The sequence below is a fragment of the Triturus cristatus genome, chromosome 6 (assembly GCF_964204655.1).
Source record: "Triturus cristatus chromosome 6, aTriCri1.1, whole genome shotgun sequence".
NCBI classification, from domain to species: domain Eukaryota; kingdom Metazoa; phylum Chordata; class Amphibia; order Caudata; family Salamandridae; genus Triturus; species Triturus cristatus.
In genome coordinates, this window is record NC_140589.1 from 1483910964 (window position 1) to 1483931422 (window position 20459).

General features: G+C 48.1%; 1 protein-coding gene across 2 annotated transcripts in view; it reads right to left on the bottom strand.

Moving 5' to 3' along the window:
- RTN4 (reticulon 4) overlaps positions 1-18510 on the bottom strand; it is a 232072-nt gene extending 213562 nt beyond the window's left edge. Inside the window, exon 1 of one of the 2 annotated variants that reach the window (XM_085612601.1) lies at positions 17868-18510. In XM_085612601.1, the coding sequence (XP_085468727.1) occupies positions 17868-18366 (499 nt within the window). In that variant the 5' untranslated portion in view covers positions 18367-18510. The remainder of the gene's footprint in view (positions 1-17867) is intronic. The other variant, XM_085612600.1, reaches the window with a different exon arrangement.
- Between the last annotated feature and the right edge of the window lie 1949 nt (positions 18511-20459).

Here is a 20459-nt window from a genome sequence, read left to right on the forward strand (position 1 = left end):
GCCCCGGGCACTGCAAACTGTACAGGGGCACAGAGTCTGCTACTTCCTAGGCGGCATACGGGTATGGCAGTGTACAACAGATACAGACTCACTGGTATTGGAAAATGGGCACCATTGATCATTATTGCCAGAGGTAAGCAGATCAGTGGTGTGAATAGCAAACAAGTCTGACTTCTAAGAAATGAAGGATATTGTCAGGGCGAGACAGTTGTCATAGTGAAAAACAGTGTTATAGCTTTAAAAAAAAAAAATGTGATGGTCCTCAGGGACACACAAGACCGACGAGATGTTCTAGGGCCTAAAGTGTAGGTAGCAACATCTGCTGGGCTGCAGATTTTATATGGCCACCAAAGACTGGCTACAGCTTGTTTTATCCCTGCTGGTCATACAAGCAGAACATTTGACATGTTTTGTTTTTTTTCCCTTCTGTGTTTTTTGGCATCATAATATCCAATACGGAGGACAGTGAGGCCTGCACTTCAGCTAGGAGTTTCAACACACTACAGCCTGCTTTGAGTGCCGGGACGCTTCAGTCGAGGTAGCTGCACGCTGTACAAATGGCTTTGATTGAACAAGGAGTAGGGCTGGTGCATGCCAAAAGGAAACCTAACAAGAAAAATCTGAGGCACAGTATTATTGAAGTAAATTCAACCTGTCCTGGATGCAAGCAGAGCGATACAAAGGTAGTTAAATCAGGTTATATGCTTTAAAGTGTGTTGATAAATAGTATACCCATTTTACTGTATATTCTTTGTTGCTCCCTGTGCTGCCTCCTAGGATTTAGGTAATCAGTTTTGAGTTGGGTTTTATGTTTTAGAAGTGAAGGCAGGTGCCAACTATTTTTACATATGTTTATTTTCCAAGCTATAAAGTAAGAGGCGTGGTATATTGTCTACTATATACAATAGAGATTAATGAGACTACCCTTTTAATAAAGGCTCTATAGCTTGACCCTATTTAGTATTCCTGGACATTTTAGTTTCTCCGTGTACAGTTTTCTTCAGTAAAATGTGGGAGTGCTCCTTACAAACACTATGATGAACTGGACGTCTGTGGGATGGAGCCCCAAGTATACTCAATTCAGGCAATTACTAAACATAGTATCTGGTCCAGCCCTCAACAAGTGTCATGATGCATAGCATATAGTTTTTGTCTTGTATTACAGCAGTCTACATTAGGAGTGCTCAGTAGATGCTTGTAAAAACCCACTGTAAGCACTAGTTCTTAAATCAAAATCTTCCTAAAACTCATTGGGGACAATCATAATTTTGGAAACTAACTCTAGGGATGTCATTTCCGTTAAGACTGATACATATGCCTTCTGCTGCTTGATTTGTGAGATGAAAGTTTCTTGTAGGTATACTTTTTCTCTACATTTTTTTTCTCTTTTTCCTTTAACTACGAGGTTCTTGTCAAAATGGGAGTTTGGGGGTGCGTAGGGATCACTGGATATACCCGATAGTTAACAGTTTGTTTATTGGCGACTTAGTAAGTGTTATTGGCAATTGTATCTGCTTAACGGACTTGCAGCACATTACATTCGAACATGTTGTCAGGGACCAATAGGCCTTTTTATTGGGTTGGTTTCGCTCATAGCACAACATCGAACGAGGTGTTTTTATTAAATTGCACGGAGTGTTGAAAAAGGCAAGGGTGTACGAGTGTATTCGATGGCTTACTCAGTTGACATCATTCACACGTGCTGAGACGTGTGGACATTTTGTTAATACTGGCAATGCAGGAGATACTCACCTAGGTATATAATGGCATTTGCTTCATGAGAGATCTGTGCCCTTATTCAGGCATGGGGCCATGGAGAGGTTAATTCTTAACGGGTTTTTAGTAATATTTATAGCCGGAGGCTGCCTTAACACTTAGTTAGGGGTTTACGGTGGTCAGGGTAGTGCAATTGTATGCTCTCCGACTGCATGCGACTGGAGAACGCACGTGCTTTTTAGGTCTCGGGACCATCCGGTCGGCAGACCGGAACTCCGGAGATTTAATGACTTTGAGAAGAGGGGCTTGCACCCGCCCCTCTTCTCCCCTGTTCTCCATTGGCTGGCCTCTTGAATGCTGGCCAGCCACTGGAGAACAGGTCAGTCACTCCGTTGAAGGCCCGTCTTTTTCGGATCGGGGGGCGTGTTTTTTAAAGAAAGTCTCATTCTCTCCTAGAGAAAAGACAAACATGCCCCCGAATCCGAAAATGCCGCTGCCTTTCTCCGAGGCATTTCTTCTTGACCTCGGAGAAAGGCAGTGGTGTGCTCGTCCGCTCCCCCTGCGTCCGGCTGCTGCTCTGGTCTCCTCACCTCTCCTCACCCTGTCCTCGGAGCGGCGCTGGTTCTATGGCGCGCTTGGCACGGGCCGCGCCCTTATTTATTGGGGAAAGCAAACCTCGGTGTTTAAAAAGCGTCCGTGTCAATAGCTGCCGGGTCTCGCGAGCACCCTCCGCTCAACAGGCCTCTGTGCAGGGGCATAGAGGCTCGGCTCAACGCGAGCTGCGTGGGTCGACAGACGGCCACAGACCGGAGGAAACTACCAGCCCAGGCCGCCCTGCACGATAGACTTTCTTTTATCTGTTTGAGAAGACACCCTGTGGGCAGACACTGTAGTCCGGGAAACCAAAACTGTGAGGCCCAGGCAGGCGCGAAGTTATGATAGGCTGCGTCACGAGGAGCAGAGCCAATGACAGTCGCCATGTGCTCCGCCTGCGTGTATTCATTATTTCCACAAACACTACCCCCACAAAAAGTCCCAAGAAGGAAGATGTGTTAGTTAAGCTCGTTTACTTAATTGTTCGCTAACCGACTGTAATTTGAGATAGCTTAAAGAGTTAAAGCACGTGCTGCGGAGACCTTTTGTTTATCCCGTGTCTACACCAGCATCGGTGGTTAATGCACCGACAGGAGAAATGTATGTGACTGAAATCTGTGGTCAAAGATGTGTATTTTATGTAAAGGTAACTCTGGATTGGTGCGTTTGTAGTGATCCGGGTGTAACCTGGCGGTCCCGGTTATATTATTGTAAATTAGTAGCGAGTTCTGCACGCCCTGTAAACAGTGGTATCTAACCTATAGGGCACACAATGTAATCCAAGAACATAATACCTTACTCTGTCGTTATTTAGTCAAAGGTTGATAAAAAGACTCCGCTAAGTAATAATAAACATGTATGAAGCAAGAACAGATCTGGTTGTGTTCCGTCCTATGTAAGGAGTCACTGGTCGTGTAATTCATGCACACACATCTGACATTCCTGTACAGCACATGCAGCCCCACATATGGCACAGCCACAAGGAGCTTATAAATGTCTTTTGGCACCGTACGAAGCGACAGACAAGTTTAACTTCATTCCCCATGGTGTGATTTAGCTGACACGAAGGTGTAAATCGTTTTGGAGCCCATGTGTCACTCGACTGTTGCTCCCAGCGTGGTCACAGCTCGAACAAGTGACGTCTGGTTGTCCCTGGAGGAGCCACGAGTTAGTCATCTTTTACGTCACTGTATTGCGCTAGTGTCTACAGACAGCTATCTCCGCAGCAGGCGCATCGTTCTCGGAGCTGTAGTGAGCCCTGGAAATGAAGACAACAATCAATCAGTGACACTTATAAAGCGCGCTACATACCCGTAGGGTCTCAAGGCGCTGGGGGGGGGGGGGGGGGGGGGGGGGGGGGTGCCGCTACTGCTCGAACAGCCAGGTTTTCAGCTTCTTCCTGAAGGAGAGGTGGTCTTGGGTCAGGCGCAGGTCGGTCGGGAGGGAGTTCCAGGTCTTGGCGGCCAGGTAGGAGAAGGACCTTCCTCCTGTAGTCGCTCTTCGGATGCGGGGGACGGCGGCGAGGGCGTGGTTGGCTGATCGGAGGTGGCGTTTGGGAGCGTAGAAGTTGACTCGGCTGTTGAGGTAGCTCGGGCCTTGGTCGTGTAGGGCTTTGTGTGCGTGGGTGAGGAGGCGGAAGGTGATTCTTTTGTTGATGGGGAGCCAGTGAAGGTCTCTCAGATGTCCGGAGATGTGGCTGGTTCGTGGGATGTCGAGGATGAGTCTGGCTGAGGCGTTCTGGATCCGCTGGAGTCTCTTCTGGAGCTTGGCGGTGGTACCGGCATAGAGGGCGTTGCCGTAGTCCAGTCGGCTGGTGACGAGGGCCTGGGTGACGGTCTTCCTGGTCTCGGTGGGGATCCACCAGAAGATCTTCCGTAGCATGCGTAGGATGTTGAAGCACGCCGAGGAGACGTTGTTGACTTGCCTGGTCATGGAGAGGGAGGAGTCCAGGATGAAGCCCAGGTTTCGTGCATGGTCTGTCGGTTTGGGTGCGGTGCCCAGGGCGGGAGGCCACCAGGAGTCGTCCCAGGCGGAGGGTGAGGAGCCCAGGATGAGGACCTCCGTCTTGTCCGAGTTCAGTTTCAGGCGGCTGGTCGTCATCCACTCGGCTACCTCTTTCATCCCTTCGTGCAGGTTGGCTCTGGCGGCGGCGGGGTCGTTGGTCAGGGAGAGGATCAGCTGGGTGTCGTCGGCGTAGGAGATTATGCTGAGGTTGTGTTTGCGTACGATGGCCGCAAGGGGGCTCATGTAGACGTTGAAGAGGGTGGGGCTCAGAGATGATCCTTGGGGGACGCCGCAGATGACTTCGGAGGCCTCTGACTTGTACGGTGGTAGGCGGACTCTCTGTGTTCTTCCGTCGAGGAAGGAGATGATCCATTCCAGCGCCTTGTCCTGGATTCCGATGTTGCTGAGGCGCCGTACTAGGGTGCGGTGGCAGACCGTGTCGAATGCCGCGGAGAGGTCTAGGAGGATGAGGGCAGCTGTTTCTCCATTGTCCATCAGGGCTCGGATGTCATCGGTGGCGGCGATGAGGGCGGTCTCGGTGCTGTGGTTGGCTCGGAAGCCGGACTGTGAGGGGTCGAGGGATCCGTTCGTCTCGAGGAAGGCGGCCATCTGCTTGTTGACGGTCTTCTCGATGACTTTGGCTGGAAACGGGAGGAGCGAGATGGGGCGGTAGTTCTTGAGTTCGGTGGGGTCCGCTGTGGGTTTCTTGAGTAGAGCGCTGAGTTCGGCGTGCTTCCAGCTCTCAGGGAAGGTGGCGGTGTCGAAGGATGTGTTGATGATGTCTCGCAGGTGGGGTGCGATGACGGCGTCGGCCTTGTTGAAGACGTGGTGGGGGCAGGGGTCGGTCGGTGATCCGGAGTGGATGGAGTTCATCGTGCGGATGGTGTCTTCGGTGCTGATCGGGGTCCAGGCGTGGAGGGTGGTGGTGGGGGGTGGTTGTTCGGTCATGGTGTGCGTTGGTTGGTTGTTGAAGCTGTTGTGTATGTCCGCGATCTTGTTGTGGAAGTATGAAGCGAGGGAGTTGCAGAGGTCTTGCGATGGGGTGATGTCGTTGTTTCCTGCGCTGGGGTTGGAAAGCTCTTTCACGATGTTGAAGAGTTCCTTGCAGTTGTGTGCGTTGTTGTCCAGCCGGTCCTTGAATGCTGTTTTCTTGGTGGCGCGGATCAGCTGGTGGTGTTTCCGGGTGGCAAGTTTGAAGGAGGTCCTGTTGTCCGGTGTCGGTTCCCTTCTCCAGACTTTCTCGAGGGCTCGGCAGTTCTTCTTGGAGCTCTTGAGTTCATCGGTGAACCATGGGGCCTTCTTGCTGCCGGGTCTGCTAGGCGGGGTCCTCAGTGGGGCGAGTTCGTCCGCGCAGTTGCTGATCCATTTCGTGAGGTTGACGGCGGCCTGGCTGGGGTTCACTGAGCTGGCAGGAGGGTGCTGGCTCAGGGAGGTGGCGAGCTGGTCTGCTGTGATCTTGTTCCAGCTTCTGCGGGCGGCCTGTTGCTGGTGGTGGTGGGTCGTCGTTCTCTTGAAGGTGAAGTGGACGCAGCTGTGGTCCGTCCATTGAAGCTCAGTGGCGTGGCTGAAGTCGATGTCTGTGCTGGAAGAGAAGACTGCGTCGAGTGTGTGTCCGGCGAGGTGGGTGGGGGTGGACACCAGTTGCTTGAGTCCCAGGTTGGCGAGGTTGTCGAGCAGGGTGCTGGTGTTGCGGTCGTTGTTGTTCTCCAGATGGAAGTTGAGGTCTCCCAGGAGGATGTAGTCAGCGGAGGGGAGGGCATGCGGGCTGACGAAGTCGGCGATGTCCTCGCTGAATTGTGTGCGTGGTCCAGGGGGTCGGTAGATCAGGGTGCCTCTGAGGGTGGTGTTCGGGTTGGTGTGGATCTGGAAATGCAGGTGTTCGGCGCTGGTCAGGGTGTTGTCGGTGCTGGTCGTGAGACGGATGGTGTTCCTGTGGATGATGGCGATGCCTCCTCCCATCTGGTTGGCGTTTCGGTCCCTCCGGACGACCTTGTAGCCCTCTGGGATAGCGATGGCGATGTCGGGAGCTGAAGAGGCGTTCATCCAGGTCTCCGTGAGGAAGGCAACGTCAGGGGCTGTGGCGTCTAGGAGGTTCCAGAGTTCGATGGCGTGTCTGTGGACGGAGCGGGTGTTGAGCAGGATGCACTTGAGGTGGGTGCTGCTGGTGTTCGTCTTGGCGGGTGCTGGTGCGAGGCTGGTCCGGATGCAGGTGAACTTGCAGGCGTGGCAGCTGAAGGGTCCGTGGGTAAGTCGTGGAGTGGCTTGATGGCATTCTGGGAGTCGGCCGGTGTTGAGAGCGGTGAGGGTGGCGGCGGAGTACGTCAGGCGGGTCGGTCGGGGTCTTCGAGGTCCAGGGGTCCTGGCACTGGTCGCGATCCGGTCGCTGACGGGCGCAGACGGGCTTACCTTTGGCGCACCTTCGGTGCGCAATCGGCGCGCCCGCTGCGCGTGACCGCTGCGCGTTCGCACGGTCGCCATTTAAGGCGAAGTGCGCGGGTGGGCGGAGCAGCTGGGAGGCGGGAGCGGGGAGGGTTACAGAAGAGAAAAAAGGGGCGGGGACAAGCGGCGGTGGCGGGAAGGGAGGGCGGAGGGCGGCGGGGTAGGCGGACACGGGGAAGGAGAGCTAAAACACGGGCAAAAGAAATTAAGCTAAACAGGCACAAATATTCGACAAAACAAGGGAAAAATGAAGTTAAACAAAAACAGGCACAAATAATAGACAAAACCAGGCAAAAACAATCCCCGCAGCGGAGGCAGCCGGCAACCGGCTAACGAGGCAGCAGCGAGGCAGGGGCAGGCAAGGGGCACACGCAGCAGCTGGTGGCCGTGCGGCGCGGGGGTGTCCCACAAGTGGGTCACACTCACCTGCGTCGCACGGTCGCCATTTAAGGCCAAGTGCGCGGGTGGGCGGAGCAGCTGGGAGGCGGGAGCGGGGAGGGTTACAGAAGAGAAAAAAGGGGCGGGGACAAGCGGCGGTGGCGGGAAGGGAGGGCGGAGGGCGGCGGGGTAGGCGGACACGGGGAAGGAGAGCTAAAACACGGGCAAAAGAAATTAAGCTAAACAGGCACAAATATTCGACAAAACAAGGGAAAAATGAAGTTAAACAAAAACAGGCACAAATAATAGACAAAACCAGGCAAAAACAATCCCCGCAGCGGAGGCAGCCGGCAACCGGCTAACGAGGCAGCAGCGAGGCAGGGGCAGGCAAGGGGCACACGCAGCAGCTGGTGGCCGTGCGGCGCGGGGGTGTCCCACAAGTCAATGGTCTCGGCATTGGTAAAGTTAGAGCTAATGGCATTGCTCATGACATTATTTTTGTTTTTAAAACATTTAAAGAAACGGCATTGTCATGAGCAATGCCAATAGCTCTAACTTTAACAATGCCGAGACCGTTGCATTGTAAATGCTTGTTACTATATATAGTGAGTCCAACAGCTTTCAGCATATACACTATTGTGAGGTTTAACTTCTTTTATACCCGCTTGTGTGGGGCAGACCTTCTGCCCCCTATATCCAAACTCTTTGGACTTGAGGATTGTTTGCTCCTAACTGCAATGCCCCTGTAACATGACATACTGTTGGGGTATGCATTAGCGGGGCTACTTATGAAGTATTGCACCTTCACTTATGAATATCATTGCAAGATCTAGATACACAACCTGCTCTGAACACTTTCAAATGGAACGAGCGGGTGGTTTTGTTTTCGGGAAGGACACTAAATACATCAATAAAGATAGTTTGGTATACGTGCTAATCCCTCTGAGCTCCACTGATGGTTGAAAACTAATGATCACCTATTGACATGGTTAGTGTGCTATCTTTACCAGGGATATTTGAGCCACTGTGTATCGGGAGGGGTCCTTGATGACGTAGGATGTTATGTTATCGGATTTGCAGAGCGCATGGCTGCCCCAGCTACAGGGCGTTCCAGCGCTGGATCTGCAGAGATATGGCGTGAGAAGATTGGTTAGAATGGAAGGGGCCTGGCCATGATGCACAGAGATTTAACCTTAATTCTTTATTCCACCAGGAGCCAGTGTAATTTATGTATTTATTTGGCCATAGAGCAGGACCGCGGAGGGCAAAGATGGAACACGCAGCAGCATTTTGAACCCTGTAATCTAGTGATGCCTGCCTTATTGGCACCCAGATACAGAGAGTTGCAGTTATCTAGTCTAGAGAGAATAGTGGACTGGATGATGATTTGGCAAGTATGAAGGTCAAAGAACCCGAGCAGCGGCCTCAGGCCGCACAAGAGACCGAAGCAGCTGCCCGCCACTAGTTTTGACTGTGTCTGAAAGGTAAGTGTGCTGTCCAGCCACACACCCAGATTCTTTACTGTATCCTTAAGAGCAGGCGGGATTGGTCATTCCAGAGGCGAGTATCCATGCCCACCAGGAGGTTCTCAGATTTACCCGAGTTATGCTGCAAACACTTGGTCATCATCCATTCTGCAATGGCCACCATGTCATCACGGAACTTGGTGACGTTGATCAGAGGTGTTGGATATCAAGATGACAAGCTGAGTGTCATCAGCATATGAGACCATAGAAAGGTCTCTGCTTTTAGCCACTTTCGCCAGGGGCTGGACATAGATATTGAATAGTGTAGGACTCAAGAGCAGAGTTCTGGGGAACTCCATGGCAGACATACCACTTCTGGGAGCAATGGTGAGGGGAGATGACTTGAAAGGATCTGTCGGCTAAGAACGACGCGAACCGGACCTCCTATGCCGATCTCTTGAAGGCGTTGCAGCAGAATTTTGTGCGATACCGTATCAAAAGCAGCACTGAGATCAAAGAGAATCAAAGCAGAGGTCAGGCCCTCGGCCAACGTACCCGCATTTGTTCAGTCACAGCTAATAAAGCAGATTCAGTGATGTGGCCAGACCTGAAACCATTCTGTGCTGGGTCAAAGATGTTGTTTGCCTTTATAAATTTAGTACAGATGGAATATAAGATAGTGGGATTTTTGCGGCAAAAGGAAGTAAAGAGATCGGGCGAAGGCTTTTGGATTTAGAGGCATCTAATGTAGGCTTCTTTAACAAAGGGATGACCGTGGCGTGTTTCCATGAAGTGGGAACAATAGCGAAAGTGAGGGACAGATTTATTAATTCACAGAGTGGGTAGAAGTAAGGGTAGAAATTGTAAAAACTGATCGGGTTTAAAAAGGATCCGCAGGAGAGCCTGATTTGATTTTATGGCACAAAGTCCCATGTGTCTCGCAGGATAATGCTGGGAAGGAAGACAAACAGGTGCCAGGGCAGCTGATAGGATCAGGATGCTTTTTACCGTTAATAACGGGCGGAAAGAATTTATAGATGATCTCAACTTTATTAACAAAGAATAGGATAGGGATATGTTGCTGTGTGTGCCATGTACACCAAGCATTTTACATACAGCTTTTTACATAGGTTTTTATATACAACAGATTATCACTTTCAGGCATGACTAAGCCCTGGGAATTCCCACTGCATCCAGCGCAATAAACTGGTGTGCTTATATTGGATATTTGCAACGCAATGATCTAAGCCTTCGTGTTATTAAAGGCGAGACGTCGGTCCCAATAGACGTGTCAAAACTTTTTCTTATACTACTCCTATACTCCACCTTGGTCCTAAACCTGCATCATTACCCATTATAATCTACTTGTTTGGCCTACACCTTGTGCTTTTTCATTCACGCCCATGGGCTATTTGGGGTTGTGAACTACTCCTGGGCTATGTCTTTAAGGATATGTGTGGGTTTTCAATTACGGTGGAGCGGTCAAGCGTTTATATGTTCTTCCTGAGCACTCACACCCCTTGCTTTTCTACAAATGTCTAACAACTGTTTTCATATGCCTACTTGTGGCCTCTGTACTAGCCAATTATTTCTTGGGGCCTACACATGCCATTGAATTGGTTTGTGTTAAAAGATTCAATCAGTTTACATTTAAATATCTGCTATATTTATGGTTCAATCTTAATATGTGATGTCTATGTCCATTCTAGATTCTGCATGTCCTTTGGTTGTCATATTTTGTCAATATAAATGTCTGAGTGTTTTAAGAATCCTTGTGAGTAGATAAATGTGGTATTTGTTAGAGTCCTGTGCCGTTTCGTAATGTACTTTAGTTGTGATTATGGTCTGTGTTTTGATTTTAGTTTTTAGTGTGTCATTTTCAGCCCTAATGAGGTTCTCCTTGTGGAAACGAAACGCGTTGGCTGAGCTGTATGTGCTATTAACCGAAGGAAAAGATTATTTTGAAATAAAGACTTGATACTACAACAGTGTTTTGTACTTCATTGCCTGGCACACCCCCACTTGCAGCAGAAACTTTCTTGTAGGTATAAAGGAGAATTTGATCTGAAACACCATATTACTGGTACAGTTCATACATCCCATCAGGGCGCAAAGTTTAAAACTAAGCCCATCACAGGCTACCTCACAAAAACATTTCAGTGAAGACTCTTGTGCCATAGAGGCAGAAATAAAATTCAAAGGATTTTTGGCTCAGAAAAATGTGCCCTTTGTAACTGCAGATGATTTGGGCAGCCTCATACGAACAGGTTTCCTGGACTCTAAAATAGCATTCTTATGATTTCCTAGAACAAAAGCAAACTGCGTATTAAATGATGCTACTACACCAGAGTTGTTGACTGACTTAATAGATCATGACAGTCTCAGTCTTAAGTTTGTGAGTTGATGGTAGCAATGATCAAGGCATTGAAAAAATGAATCCTATAACGGTACATATTTTTGATTTGAAGCAGCGTTTGGTATACTGCAACTCGGACATGTTTAAACAAAGAAAACACTGAAGTTATATTCACTACGGAGTCTAATGTTATAGCAAAGCCTTCCATTGGAAAATTGGGTCAGCTTTGGTGTAGATAGTGCTTCAGTGAATGCGGCATGGCATAACTCCAACTAAACTAGAGTACTGTGTCTGAAACATCATGTCTATTTCATGACTTGACCATGCCCCATAACGCAGCATTCAATGCTGCTTTCACCATCTGTTCCAGCTGATTTTCATGTAGAAGTATTGCTTGTAGAGGTCTACTTCTGGTTTTACTATTCTACAAAATGTAAGAATGTATATGCTGAATTCTGTTAATATGTTGATTCACATTACCCCTGTATGATGAAGTTCACTTTTGTGAGATAGCTAGGGAAGTCCATGGTTAGACTGATTCTTCAGTTTCACAGTCTCCATGCATATTTCCAGTCAATACCTGGTAGTGATAGGACTAGCATACTAAGTTAGGGAGACTTGTTCAGTACTTTGAGAAGCCTATGACTGAGAACTATGGTCCATTTTTTCAGACTGTGTTACCTGCTTTTATTAATTTTAACCTTTTGATGCAAAGAGAAGGCCCATTCATTCCCCTCCTGTATGATGCCATGAATTAACTTATTGTTGTGAATAGAGTGTTACATGTTGATCTCATTCAGTCATTCAAGAGGAATGCAGGCGAATGTTTCCCTGCTTACATTAGATGAATGCAAGATCCCAAAGTCAAGTCTGTATGTTGGCGTCCTTGTGCGCTGAAAGTTGAGGAACATGCTTGAAAGTGGGGCTACTGGGGCCGGAAGCCAGAAAGCTTTTTATGACTTAGTTTGCTGATTTCACATGAATGAAGTGATGTATATTTTCCAGTTCATGACAACATGCTCACGCATGCAAGGGTCTTCAACTTTTTTTGAAAATCAAAAACATGGTTTTGATAGTGTGCTGGTTTCTGTGGAACAATTTGAGAGCTTAAGTTTACAAGCCATGATCTAGTTTGTTTAGAACAAGAATTTGCACAAGACCAAGTCACAGATTTCAAGAACATACCCAGACACCCAAGAGAAAGAGCAGATATTAAAATAAACTGATACTGGTGAAGTTGTCTCTTACAGGACGGATGTAATTTGGCATTCCCTTGATGCAGAATTCAATGTTATTGGCACTCTGAGGTGCAAGTTCTTCTTTCTTTCAAGAGTAGCTAAGCTTCTCTTTACGTTGCCCCACAACAATGCTGATAAAGAAAGGATGTTCTCAAGAAAAACAAAAGAATAAAATCAAACTCCATCCCAATTTTATCATTGGATAAAACCCTGTCTTCTATTTTAATATTTCAGATAAACAGCCCTCAAAGTGAAACTTGTGATAGATATTCTCACATCAAAAAGACAGCAAGGACTATGACTTGGGCCTACAACAAGTTACACGGAAGTACAAAATAAAATGTTAGCCTGCGTTTTATTATAAATTTGGCCTCAGATTAGAAGTGGTCACAACCCTTTTATAGGGCAATTTAAGGATCCTGGCACGGACAGGGCTACCGGCCCTTGCTCTTAGTGTAGTGTCTTATTTCCTGTTTTCTTCAGTTGAGCAGACGTTGTACTCCATCTGGATAGCATGTACACGAGCTTTATTAGCACGTTGCTTATTTTATAATGCAAGTGACAACCTGTTGCATACAGTAAGTTACTTCTTTCTATATTTAACTGCATGTGTGTTTGCAAATATATACACAAAACTTTAATAAAAGGATGGCTTTGAAAGCCTTGTCTATTATGATGGTTTACTATCATGGTTGCACAATTATTATACAGTACGGTCAGCTTACAAAGGGATAGCAGGTTGGTGACCTTCCATTTCAGGTGCTTTGTAATAGTTTCAAGTACTTTTTAGAGGTTTTTGTTACTTCAAGGGTGTGATTTATAATATTTGTTTCCATGGACTTCATTGCGTGGATTTGCTTATGAGAGAAGTGACTATAAGCATCACACATTTGGTCAATCAAATGCTGTGATGATCAATCTAGGGTATCCGGCACCAAAACAGAGCTAGACAGTATTTCTGGTAGTCCAGAATGGATTACACATTTGATCATTAGGTGGTGAATTCAATTCAGTTGGCAGTAAAATCAGGTATTTTCTTGTGGAAGGGTCTGCAAACCAGTTTGTTATTGTAGAGAACTACACAGAACGCTCTAATTGGTAAACTGCCACTCAAACTGTTGAGAAGGAGGAAACCAGCTACAAAACTGGTGCCATGGTGGTTAATAAAACAGGCATGTAAAACTAGGTAAAGCATTATAAAAGCATGCATGTCATTATGAACGCTGTAATACATAATAGTTACTGCTGGGAATGTCCTGACGCTAACCTACACAGGAAAAAAAGACAACCAAACGAAAGAAATTACAATGAAAAGAGAAGAGGTCTTCAGAGATATGCAGAAAACGGCACTGTTATTTTGCATCTGAGGAGCAAGAGGCAGTGAGTTCTAATATTTGGGACCAACATAGGAGAGAGGAAATATCCACCTTTTCTGCAATGAAGGACCGGGAAACCACCAAAGGATGAGAAGAGTGAAAGGACAAGTGGGGTCATACGGTCAGAATCTGTCTTGAATGTAATGGGGACCAGCCCTGTAAAAGGCAGGATGCTATGAACAGTGCATGTTTTACAATGCCCGGGTAGCAAGTGAAAATTAGTCAGTAACTGGGGGCTGGAAGAGTGGCAGGGCAGACTGAAGATTAGACTGGTTTTGGACTATCTGCAATTAAAAAATGCATATAATAGAAGTCCAAGGACGAGAGAATTACCATACCCTTGTGGACATAGGCTAGCTGCCTAGAACACAGTTTAAGTTAATAGGGAGTAGGGGCAGAATTTTACTAAGAAGAATGCATTAAGAACAGGCAGCAGAAAGCAGCGACATATAAAATGGGAGAGCAAGGGAGGGGGTCGAAAAGAATGCAAGGTTCTAGACCTTGGAACATGGTGAAGGAACGGGACTAGAGTGAGATGGCCACCAGTTAGTTTAGCTGCCCACACTCCACATGGTCATCTAACAAAACTTCAGTTTTATCTGAATTAAATTTCAGCCAAATAGTGTTAATCCAGTTAGCAACTAAAAAGGCAGCACCTGAAGTTATTGCTACAAAGGTGCTAATTGCTGTCCAGTCCAAGAAGGATTCAAGTGTCATCAACACAGGATTAGAGATGGGATCCAAAGGACTTGCTAAGACAAGCCAAGAGGTTACATAAAAGTTGAAAAGAGTGGGGCTCACAGATGTGTCCTGTGAAACACAGGAAGAGAGGTTTAAAGTAGGAACATTAAGTGTGAAACTGAACAGTCCCAAGTACCATCCGACAGGAATAAGAAAAGCCAATCCAAGACCTGACCTGGATTCCAATATGCTGAAGGCGATGGCTCAGCAAGGTGTGAGACACTGGGTTAAATGTGGCAGACAAATCTAAAAGGACCATGGTGGCAGTGCTGCATGATCGTATGGAGATCATCCGCCACCGCAAGGAGTGGCTTCTGTACTGCGATGGAAAAGGTGTCACTGTAAGGGATACAGTACAGAATGGGTTTCGGAAAAAAATTAGAATAAATGTGCTTTTTAAGTTTCTTGGAAAGGTAGGGTAATAGGCAGAAGAGGTAATGGCTAGAAAGAACAGTGGGATCAGGTGTAGGATGTTTCAAAAGAGACACTCCCAACAGCAGACTTTCAACCAGGAGACAGTGGGAATAAAATTGAAGACTTGAGAGGAGTAAGAACAGCAAATGTGGTAGTGGTTATGCCTGTTATAATGAGGGGGGGTGGAGGGAGAATCAAGGCACGATCCAGACTTGTCACATGGAACTAAAGTGGTTTATGAGTCAGTAGTGAGAAATGGGAATTAACCAGCAACAGCAGCATAGATGGGGCGGAAGTTTGTAGAACTGCCTCCATGGCAGGATCAAAATAGTCTTACAGTTAGGAAGAATGATACCATGGTCTGTGTTGAATGCCTCTCTGATGGTGTTAAAGCAGACTTAATCTTAAGAGTCGTAGTAGGTAGTTCTGGCATTTTTTTTTTATCAATTTCTTGTAAAGTTTAAGAGCTGTTACGTAGACGAGACGGTCAGTGGGCAGATAATTTTGACGACAAAGATGCTCCAGCTTCTTACACTCCGTAGAGCAGAAGAATTGAGATATGGTGAGGAGGTCCCAAGAAGTTAAACAATAACGCAACTATGCACTTTCTTTCATAAAATATGGTGCTTCCCACTCCTACAGAAGCAGACATGCTGATCGGTTACGAATGATATTACCAGCTGCTAACATGGCTCTCCTGGGTGGCAGAGGTGATTATAATTCTGACCGAATACAAGCGGATTTACATGATATTGGCCTAATGATGGCATCTACAGATACAGCATGTAAATAGGGCAGGAGAACTCGTTCCAACCTGAAAGCCTGAAGGCGGGCATGGATTGGTGTATGGTAAGGGATGAAATATATATATATATATATATATTTAGGGTTCACTGGAGGGGCGGTTAACCGTGGAGGAGCATTTTATCAGGAAACCTCCGTATGGACTAAATATCAAACATAGCTATGTGCGAGGGGTTCAATGATGAGAACCGAGACCAATTCATTTCGAGAGGCGTACTGCTTTAATATATATTTTCTAGTTCAAAGATAGTTTAAAGTTGAAACAAGCACAATAAAGATTTTTGGAAAGTAAGGGGCTCTGAAACGAATGCCAACCTTGCGCCGTTCTTTGAAGAGGGACAAAGTAAACCGCACCTGATTAGGGCACCCACTTTGAGACAAATACAACATAAAAATCCCCCCCCCCCCCCCCCCCCCCAAAAAAAAATGACGGCAACTAAATCTACGTATCTTTGTCAAAGTGTGAGAAGTTGCTTATTTTTGCGACTGGTTCAGGTAATAGACTGGCAAGAACCAAGAAGTTCATGAGTCAATTATCCAAGAGAGGCGGGGATTCCCACGGGCTGCGTCGTTGTGTGGTATTCAGGGCTGTCAATCTGCACCCTCTCTACCAATTGCCCCGGGGACAAGGAAGTAGCCCGCGAAACCGTGAAAGCTGAGACCGCATCGGTGAATAGGTTATGGTAAAATGCCTCCTAAACCTTTCTTTCCGGGGTCTATGCCAACAGCATCCGAAGCGGTGTCACATGACTTGCCCTTTTCCGCTCATCGTCATACCGCGCGTTGGTCGTGCCGAATCTGTGTGAAATAAAACGCTCAGTCATGCCAGGCGGCATTGTGGGTGGATTTGTGAATGGAAATAGATAAAGGACTTGAAATTTCGTCTTTCATCCTGACTCAGGATCTTCATCTCAGACATAGCCAGCACGAGGGATCTGGAGCTGACAGCATATGCATAATTAACTTCATAACATGGGCGTGCCCGCTCATCCTCCTCTCCAATCTCGAATCCCTTTGTATTCTGGTATAAGTACCAGCTTAAAATAAAGAACAAACATGAGAACCACACGCTCCAAACGACGTTGGTTGTCTCCAATACACAAAGAATGGTGACATCCACCACAGCGGGCAACTAAAGCAGCAAGCTTGCTCCTGTTGCAAATCCCAGCCTGGACCAGCTGAGTGAGAGTTAAATGTAACACCTGCAGCTCAAACACTGATTTATTTCGCAAACTAAATTGGTGTCATGGTGCTGGTATATCGTACTATCACTCCAATAAGTAGATTTGGAATATTATTGCCGGCTCGCGAGTCTACACTGATGATGTTTGTTCTATGAATCACAATTCGTCACAACAGATTCCAAAACTGGCATTAAATCTAGCAGGTTCAAGTGGCTCAAATCCGAGACAATTGAATAAGAAGCGTCCCTTTAAGTTTATTTGGGATCTGACAATCGGTTTTGGAGCTTTTTCTGAACGCTATAAATAAACGCTAGTCTTACCCAATTACACCGGCGCAATATATATCAAGTTTGGGCAGGCGTTTCGAACATGTTTTGAACTGCATCACGATCCCAGAGACTGAAGTACTCAACACGGATTTTTCGCACCATTTGATTTCTTTTCATCCGTGCACCCTTTCTGCACAGGCAATACCCAGCTACAAGCTGCATGTACCAAAAAAAATCCGAACCGAATTTCAACTCTGCTCCTTTCAAAGGAGCAAGTGTTAATCTGGACGCACATTCTAGTTAGTCTTTTTTTAGTATTTACCGGCTTCAATGACCAAATTAAAAGATATTTAACGGACATGATTAATGAACTAGGTAGGGGCACAACAAAAACTGGGGTCCCTAATCATCTCCTTGGACGATTTGTAGCCAGTCCTATATTTCGACTTGATTCGTTAGTGCATTCTGGGAGTTGTAGTCTTGGTTTAATTCAATAAAACGATCACAAAGAAAAACAGTGTTTTGTACTACGACCGCACAATTCTGGTGAACGTGCATTGTATCATGGGGTCATCAACTGTCCCTAATATGCCCGCGTCGAATTTCGCACATATTTCATTGTTCTACCAGAATTTAAAAAAAATCCGCCCAAGTCTAGAATTAACTACCCCATGTAGGCGCATCAACACGATAAATTATACATGCTGGGTGCATAACAAGGCAGCTGTGCCGCACCCTGAGGGGAGTCGCCTGCCCCTGGGAGATGGTACAGGGTGCATCCAGGGCTACGCCTACCGCGCAGGGAGGAGGAGGACAGAAACTTCCCAGACAACCCAAGTCCACGGAGTGATGCGCAACATGCCGCGCAGTAACAATAGCTGCACCTACCTACAGAGCCGGAGGGGCCCCTCCGCCGGGCCGGCTCCTCCTGGTGAGGCGAGGAAGGTGCCAGTGGGGCCAAGGGAGTGATGACCGGGGCGGTGGGTCTGCGGTCGGGCGGCACTTCCTCCTCCTCAGATGGGGCTGAAGGCTGCGGCCTTTCCGGGGCTTCTTCCTCCCAGGCCGGCTTCTGTTTCATCTCATCTTCCCAAGCTGGCTTCTTCTCCTCCTCCTCGTAAACCGGCGCACGGGGCGGTACTTCAGCCCCAGGGAAGCGAACGGTGAAGGGCGGGTGCGAGAAGTCGCCGGCCCCACCCGTTAGGTCCAGCACCTCGTTGTCCCCGAAGTCATCCTCCTCCCAGGGCCTTCTTTCGTTTGGGTCATCGTCCTCGTCTTCCTCATCCTGTGGCTCCCGGTGCACAGGCGGCGGCTGGGCCCGCTCCCCGGTGTCGAGGAAGCCGCCGCTGGAGGAAATAAACGGGGACTGATTGGGGGGCTGTTCTTCCATGGCCGAAGCGGCGGTTGGAGGGACTCTGAGGCCGGGCGTCTGACTGGAGCCTGCTTCTGCTGCCGGGGCCGGTGGGGGAGTGGTGCTGTGTACGACCGGCTCACAGGGCGAAAAGGGAGGGAGAGAGACACTGGGGAGGAGGGAGAGCAATCACGCCCCGGTGACTCAAACAAAACCACGGCGTCCGCAGCGCCTCCCCGCAGGCAGGGCCCGCCCCTCCGCTTACTCCATTCCAGGGGCCGGGTGACCGTACTAGGGGAGACTTCAAAAAACAGGCTGAACAAACCTGGCCACTTCCCTATTCCCTCCTAGTAGCCTTCTACTTATTCGTCGTCGTTTCAGATAAGATTCTCACAACAAAAGTCAGCCATATTGAGGCCAGGGGCTATGTTACTAACCTACTGGGGACTTAGTCGTGTATGTAGGTAGATATTGGCTCAACACACCAGCATTAAGCTGTCAAGTACAATTAAGACGTCATATAAACTCATGGGAAGTTAAATGGGTGTAAACCGTGTTAACCATGAACCAACATAACGAGCTCCTGATCTAAGAATATATAAATGTGAATATACAGATCTCTAAGAATTCAAAAGGCTGTAGTTTATTACACGCATAATAAATTCTGAAGCAAAGTAAACATTCAAAATAAAATGATTCAGTTGTATTACACGCAGTATAAAGAAAGAGGCAAAGTTAACTTTCAAAATAAAATAATTCACATTAATAGTTGAGACTATTACAAAGCGTTACATCACACACCAGGAGTTGGGAGGATGCTTGAAATAAGTGTAACTACTGGCACGTCTCAGGTAGCATTCTGTGGAGAGCCACCCGGTCTCTACACTACAAATGTAGCCACTTCAACCCTCGGGGCTGGGCGCGGCCTCAGGGTATAAATAAACGTGTGGGAAGGGAGGTTGCTCGGGACCTCAGCCTTAATCTAGTAGCAGTGTGTGTGTTGTGTCCTTGATGTTCCTCCGAAGCCTAGAAGGTCCCCCGCAAGACACATTCTTCACTGGCGGCGAAGGGGTGCAACCCCTTGTCTCAAGCAGTGGCAGCCACCACTCCTCTCACGCTGAATACCTGGTGCTGCTGACAGTGCTGCTGTCGCAGCTCCCAATGCCAGCTCCCTCGCCAGACCCACATGCTCCTTGCGGTTGTGGGGCTTCATTGCCTGGGCGTTTCCTGGTGCCCCTACCCTGCTGCTACAGGCCTGCACTCTGCGCCAACGCACAGCTTCAAGTGTTCCTGTGGGCGAGCGGCCTCTCCCGTCCGCAGCCTTGCTTCCAGGCCGCATTGCCTTCATGTTCCACCGGTGGGCGTGCTTTTCGTCCAGTGCTACCTCAAAATAATTTGTTTGGTGCACCTAGCAGTCAGGCTTCACCTGTTGCCTTCCTGGCTCGGCTGCATAGCTTGCTCTGCCCCCTGCCTGCACCGGTCTACTGCTTCTCCCTAGCTGGCCCAGAGAGACGCTCCTGAAGCCCTGCAAGCTGGTGGTCTGACTTCAGCAGCACGTGGTGAGTGCTGGGGATTTTCCTAATTACAGAAATTTGCGGCTCAGGCCGCACTCCCTGAGTACCTTCTCTCCCCCCACCCCCCCCCCCCCCCCCCCTTCCCTCACCTCTGTCGACGGACTGCCCAGTATACCCATAGAGGGTGGGGAGTGTAGCTGACCAGGCTGCCTGGAAACAAGAAGAGTCAAGGAAAAGAAAGGGTGCTTAACAGAAGAAAATAAATAAATAAAAACAAAATAAGGCATAGACAATACATTCAAGGTGTGATTGACACATTGTCATGCCACATCAATCAGAGACCCAACACCACCACAGGCCCCGGCGGCCCCTGCGCTCTACACATATGCCTCGGTCACCCCCTGCCCCCTTTTAGCCATCTGGCTGATCCTGCAACAGCTGCTCCTCGGTGGATGTTGTGGCTTGGACCTTTGAACCATTATTTTCGAGGCACGAGAGAGATCGATGGGGCTGTGAAACGCTCATTGCTGATGCACTTTGGGGGCGATGGACACTACGAGCTCTTCGAGAACTTGGCAAACACGAGGGAAGACGACTATTATGCCGCAATAGCCGCCC